This window comes from Sinocyclocheilus anshuiensis, unplaced genomic scaffold (genome assembly GCF_001515605.1).
Source record: "Sinocyclocheilus anshuiensis isolate Anshui unplaced genomic scaffold, SAMN03320099.WGS_v1.1 scaffold192, whole genome shotgun sequence".
Classification (NCBI taxonomy): Eukaryota; Metazoa; Chordata; class Actinopteri; order Cypriniformes; family Cyprinidae; genus Sinocyclocheilus; species Sinocyclocheilus anshuiensis.
This window is the reverse complement of record NW_015554077.1, coordinates 937,173-943,942: the sequence shown is the minus strand read 5'-3', so window position 1 is coordinate 943,942 and position 6,770 is coordinate 937,173. Positions and strand designations below refer to the sequence as shown.

Sequence of the window (6,770 nt, the reverse complement as noted above, 5' to 3'; positions counted from 1 at the left end):
TAGCCTTGGTGAGCATAAGAGACTTTCCAAAAAAAAAAAAAGAGGGGTATTGGGGCTTGAAAATCAAGGAACCACTGGCCTACTCAAACACACAATATTTAATTAAATTAAATTTAATTAAATTTAATGTAATTCATACAGGCCTACCTCATGTTGCACGTTTGCACTTTTTGAGAAAAACAATGGCACAATAAAAAAATACTTTTCAGGTCTATGTCCAATCCCTCACTTTTTCTAGTTATATAAGGTTAAAATAATTTGCCTGTAATTTCTTTTTTCTCATATCACAGTATAATATCGATATCGCCTGGGCAGTGTAAAATATCGTGATATGAATTTTAGCTCATATCACCCACCCCTATAGGAGTTAGAGTTGATCATTTTAGTAAGAAGAAGAATAATAATAGCATTTCAGTAAGTTGGCTTTCTCAAGCCAACTTAATAATAACGCTAAAAGTTTTAATAATAGTTATAATTCTAGCTGTCCACACTACAATTAAAATGAAAATGACACAGGGGAACAGTTTTGTTGAAATCATTTTCAGAATTGTTTCACAGTTGAATGAAAAGACATTGACAGCCAATCATAGTCTTTAAAAAGCATTTAAAGTGGCAGGTGGCATAACTGCATCAATTGCTTAGAATAAACAGAACAATATTTTGTGTTAATGTGTACTCTAGTATAGTTAGCTTTATTATCTTTAGTCATTGTTCTTGGTGTGGTAGTTTGGTGGTAGTTTGGCTTTCGGTTTCAAACAACTGAAATTATGACATAATGTACGTTGCATTTATGAGATCAAAATGTGAAATTGAACATTGAAAGTCATAATTATGAAATAAAAAGTATTATGCCATATAATTTTGACAATGTAAAAAGTAAAAAAAAAAAAAAAACTTTTAGTTATGACTTAGTATTTCATTTTTAGTACATCCATTTTATTCTTATGAGGCAGATGTTCCATACACTTAGGCCATAAATGTATATCAAATTATGTAATGACAATGCTGATTAGCTGTTGGCACCACAAAAATGTAAATATATGCTTCCCTAGTGGATATCCTGAGCTGTGATTCACACTTTTAACACCACTGCTATCTACCTTAATATACTTTTTGCTTGCAAAGGGCTTATGAGAAATAAATAGCTACATTGAATGGTTTTTGAATGGAGAAGGTTGTGTAGTTACTACAGTCTACGACTTGTGGGCGAAGTGGCCCACAAACAATAATCAAGCTCTGAGCCTTTAGCTCATTCAATCAGTATTTTCAGTTCTGTATCAGTATTAACTGCCTGTTTAACAAAATTTTACATTTGTAGCTGAAATCTAGTAGCTGTTCATATTGATAATTAATTCATTGATAATGAATTTATTTTATTGTTGTTGTGTCTGTGGAATGGACAGAAAGCACAGAAATGGTATCTCATCCAGCCATTTATTCATCTTCACTCTCACTGTTATTTTTCATATGACTGATCCATTGTACTCAAAAGCACATAGCATCACGCAGTCTTGTGCATTAACTCCAATGGGCAGGGTTTACTAAGCCTCTTTATAAAATGTCTGACCTTAACATTTGATCAGAATTGTACTATAAGAAAAACAAAAAGATGGAATATGAGAGGTATAAGGGGTTGCCAAAACATCCTTAATATTCCAAACTTGCTTTCCACTGAGATTGCGTCTTATGCTGCCGACAAACTAAAGAGGTCTTTAGTAAGAGGCTCATCTGGTCTCTGTTCATCTGAGTGATAATCATTACTGGTAATTCAGAAGTACCACTGAATTTTCCTCTGGGGCTGAGTAGATGTGAGCATTTTCAAGCACTTAAATGCAGACAAAGTTCTCTGTTAATCAGACCGCATTGGTCTGGTTTGTGTATATTGATCTGTGATGTGAAAATTAGGCATTTGCATAAATCTGTCTTGAGGCAGTCAGGAAATGGCCACTGTCTCCAAATGCTGCAATAATTCAGTAAGGTGCCAGAAATATCTGGTGTGATCTTGCTTTCCACAGGAGACTGAGTCCAATGGCTGCTTCACAGCAAGATAAATGAGTCATTAATAGATGACCTTGATGCTGATGACAGCAGAGAGACCGTCCTACTCAATTCACAAAGGCACACAGGCATACACTCTCATGTATTTTGGTTTTTATACTGTACAAACTGTATGTGCTATTGCCCTACACCAACCCTACCCCTTACAGGAAACTTTGTGCATTTTTACTTTCTCAAAAAAACTCATTCTGTATGATTTATAAGCTTGTTTCCTCATGGGACCTCAAAAATGTCCCCACAAGGTCAACATTTACTAGTATTACTATCCTTGTGGGGACATTTGGTCCCCATAACGTGATAAATACCAGGCACACACACACACACACACACACACACACACACACACACAGGCAGAAACGTGTCATGTCAGGAAAATGCTGACCATTGTCTTTCCATCCTCATCCTATTGCTTTAACACTATGTCGTTATAAATTATATGTGTCATTTCTGAGGTAGCAGCATCAAACTATAATTCCAAACACCCCTCCATCTCTAATTGGTCAGAAAATCAGAGAGTCCCGCCTCAAACGCGCATTACTGGTTGAGCCGATGTTGCTATATTGAGCTGGTCATTGACGGTGCTCAGACAAACAGATCAATGTTTTGATAGTGCCACAGAGCCACAGTGTTTACACTTTTGATGGAATAAACCTGTATGCTTACTTATCGCCATCTCTATATATTAAGCTGGAATAGAAAAAAAAGAAACATAATTGACTTTTAAGAACATTTCCCCAAAATGTTCTTTGGTTTAATGCAAAAACATAGATGGTAGTATTTCTTGAACTGATTTGAAAAATGTATGCATATTTATATATTTATATATAGGCTATATATATTTTTCACTTTTTTGATTTTAATGTTTTAAAGTGAGAAGGGTAAAATGTATAAATCTCAATCATAAGCACAGTATAATACTTGAGAGGGCACATAGATATATATTATATAATTCCAAAATTACCTTTAAAATCACAAAACTTGAATTGATTTTATTTGAATCCCCCTTTGTAATTTCATATGAAAATAAAAAATATATATATTTCAATTAGTGCGTCAGTAGTGATGAAGCATAGCGATTTTTTGGTTATTTTAATTTTTCATTTAATAATTGCAAGACATTTTCATTAATTTTGTAATAAAGATTAGCACTAGTTTGCAATGAGTGGCTTTACATTTTCATTTATTCATAATTAACATTTTCATGATGATGTTTTGGCATATTGGTGGCTGATTCAAATTAATTTATGCAATCCAGTGTGTATGTTATCGTATTTGCTGAATACGTGATGTTTCGGGGTAGACCTTCATGCTTACTTTTTTTCTAAAAAAACTTACATTTTCGTACAATTCACATCATACAAATTCATACAAAATCGCCATCTCATGTGAGATTGGGTTGGAAGTACCAGTTCTAGTCTCACTCTACGTTTGGGAACTGCAGAAGACAAATATATATATTGGATACACTGTCTTAATATGCATGTGTACCAAATGAAACCTTTTTCCTTTTTCAGATCTCAGGGAATAATTGAGTCTTAACCGCCACATACAAACCCAAGCAGCATGCCAGAGCAGAGTAACGATTACCGGGTGGTGGTGTTTGGAGCAGGGGGAGTGGGCAAGAGCTCCTTGGTTCTGCGCTTCATTAAAGGCACCTTCAGGGACACCTACATCCCGACGGTGGAGGACACATACCGGCAGGTCATCAGCTGCGACAAGAGCGTATGCACTCTGGAGATCACCGACACCACTGGCAGCCACCAGTTCCCTGCTATGCAGCGTCTGTCCATCTCCAAAGGCCACGCCTTCATCCTGGTCTACTCCATCACCAGCAGGCAGTCACTGGAGGAGCTGAAGCCCATCTACCAGCAAGTGCTGGCCATCAAAGGTAACGTGGAGAACATCCCCATCATGCTTGTTGGCAACAAGAGCGATGAGACCCAGCGCGAGGTGGAGACCAAGGAGGGCGAAGCTCAGGCAAACATCTGGAAATGCGCATTCATGGAAACATCCGCCAAGACCAACACCAACGTGAAGGAGCTTTTTCAGGAGCTCCTGAACCTGGATAAGAAGCGTGATATGAGTCTGAACATGCGCTCCAGCAAGCAGAGACGTGCAGACAAGCTGAAGGCCAAGTGCAGTGTGATGTAGGAGGCTGGATCCATCCATCACTCAACATGTAACTGACTCCTCCAAATGTACATAAGTCCCTCACCTTAAAGGAACAGTACGCACAAAAAATGAAACTTCTGTCATCGTTTACTTATTGTCCTGCCATTTTAACCCATATGACTTTACTGTTTCCAGGGAACACAAAGAGAAGTTTTAATACAATTGTACTGGCTGCACTTGTCCATGCAACCAAAAACCTTAAAAACGTTGTCCATATTACTTGTGAGATATATTCCAAGTCTAATGAGGGAGATCATATGATATCATATGATAACTGTGTGTTGAATTTCAGAATCCTGATTCATTCAGACCAGTTTTATGATTCTTTGAAAAGACTTACATTAACATGCCAAACTGACCCAGGGTGAATGTAAAACTGTAAATGTCAGCCATTTTCCCACTCAGATCTGTAAGTCTTGGAAAAGAGCACTCTTCATATGGACCACCTTTATGATACTTTGATGGTGCTTTTGCACCTTTATGATTCTTTTATTTCTTCTTTTTGTGCGTTAAACTGAAGTAAGCGACACAAGAGTGCGCAAACAATGGCAGAACTTTCTTTTTCGGGCGAACTCTCCCTTTAACTCTCCATCCCTCTGAGTCTTAATTAGGTAATCTTTAGTGCGCATCCAAACGTCAACCATCTCCCTTCCCCTGTATGTTCTGGCTCCTGTAGTGACTCTGTGTAGAAGACTATGCGAGCTGACACATGAAGCAGGGAGGACGTCCCACGATTCTCACACATGCTCTCTCTGCTGCTTTCTATTGACTTTTTATTGAATTCAAGACAGACCAAATCATCAATGTGGCCATTTTTACATCAGGCTGTGTCTTTAACGGTACGGTTTCGAAATGCAGACAAATGACGTGAACTGGTTCTGCATCGTATGGGATTCTCACCCACAGGAAGAAAAGGCCTGGGCACAGCTGAAGAGGCGACACTATCCGCTCTTCCAAATTACATATACTATAGCAGCACAAAAGAAGCCTGTTAGAAATCGGAATACAATTCGGGACGAAGGACATGCTTAGTTAACCGGCTTGCCAGTGATATAACCTGGTATAACAGACTAAAGTGCATAATGCATGTCTGATGATATAAACTACCTTCATATTAAATGTGATTGAGATCTTTTCATCGAGAACAGAGCTATACCTTATTGAAGCACAGTGAATAAGTTCTAAATGTGATCATTTCTAAAAGCTATTTTTTTGTGATGGGGTGGGGTTCGGGATGTCGATTGGTGTTTTATTTTACTCTGTTTTGTTTTTCAAGTGTTGATTGCACTCGGAAACCTGAATATATGCATTTCAACATCTAACTAAAAACATATATCCTGTATGTGAAATCTATGTGTATTATGAGCACTAATGAAAACCCCTGTACAGCCCCTGTTTTTCTGTCAGTGTCTATATTTCCTCAGATTATTTAATGCCATTTGCTTTAGCAATACATGATATTAAAGCACTTTTAGAATCTTGAGCACATTCAAAACACAGAGCGTTAACCTTTACAAAAAATTTTCTTGTCAAACACTCTGCGTTTACAACTTTACTGCAGATAAAGTGTTTATTCAATAAATATTATGTGAGGGACCAGAAAAATAAAGAAGCACAAACAAAAGGGAAATAATTATTGCTTGTTTTCTTTTGTGGTTCTGAACATCTGTATATAGTATAAAGTGGCTCCAAAGGTATGCATGAAAATATCTGAATTTCATTGCATTTAGATACAAAATATTAAACCAAGTGGCATCCTAAAACAACTGATGTTTGAGCTTTTCTCAGAATTAAAGTCACTTTTATTAGCCATTTATGAACCAACAGGACTCAATGTGACTTTTATGTGATGTATTAAGTTAGTTTATTAAATAGAACAGTATCAATTGATTTATCATTTACAGCTTAAACTTCTTTTTGTGATGTTTTCCTTGGGGAAAAAGCCACTTGCTTTGATATTTCTGTATTTCTTTAAAACAAAAGACATTACTACATTTTTAAGTGTAACTTAAATGTCAGATACTTTCTGGGGCCACTGCAGATAAGGTTTGCAGGAACTCTGCCCTTATGTTACTGCAGTAGTCATGATGGATGATAATGATGGATACTGAGGGGAATGAGTTTACCTGAAGATGCAGAAAGAGCATCTGGTGGAACATCTGCTCAGTCAGTCGTGGTGTATCTCTGAAGATTCAACTGAAAGCGAAGCATTAATTAGCAGATGAAATAAAAGCATAGATTTGTGTGTGAAGATGTCACTAGGCTGTGTTCGTGTGCTGTGCAGTGTTCTGTTCAACTAGAAACGTTAAAATTTCCAACTATACACTTGGATATTCACTTGGTCTGTGATTTCATGCAAGCATGCTTCAGTCAGGGAGATGTACAGTACTGTACACATTCACTATTTACTTTTTAAGAAAAAGTTAAGCACAAAAGACTTCATGGTCATGAAACCCTAAAACACAGTTTTTGAGATGTTAACAGATATGTTCAGGTTGCACACCAATGGAAATAACAATAGCACTCATTATTAAGGGAAA

General features: G+C 37.0%; 1 protein-coding gene across 1 annotated transcript in view; it reads left to right on the top strand.

Annotated features, from left to right (window-relative positions):
- Positions 1–5,621, top strand: part of diras1a (DIRAS family, GTP-binding RAS-like 1a) — a 22,134-nt gene extending 16,513 nt beyond the window's left edge. The window contains exon 2 of the mRNA XM_016461112.1: positions 3,573–5,621. Coding sequence (XP_016316598.1) covers positions 3,622–4,209 — 588 coding nt within the window. The 5' untranslated portion in view covers positions 3,573–3,621 and the 3' untranslated portion in view covers positions 4,210–5,621. The remainder of the gene's footprint in view (positions 1–3,572) is intronic.
- The last annotated feature ends 1,149 nt before the right edge of the window (positions 5,622–6,770 follow it).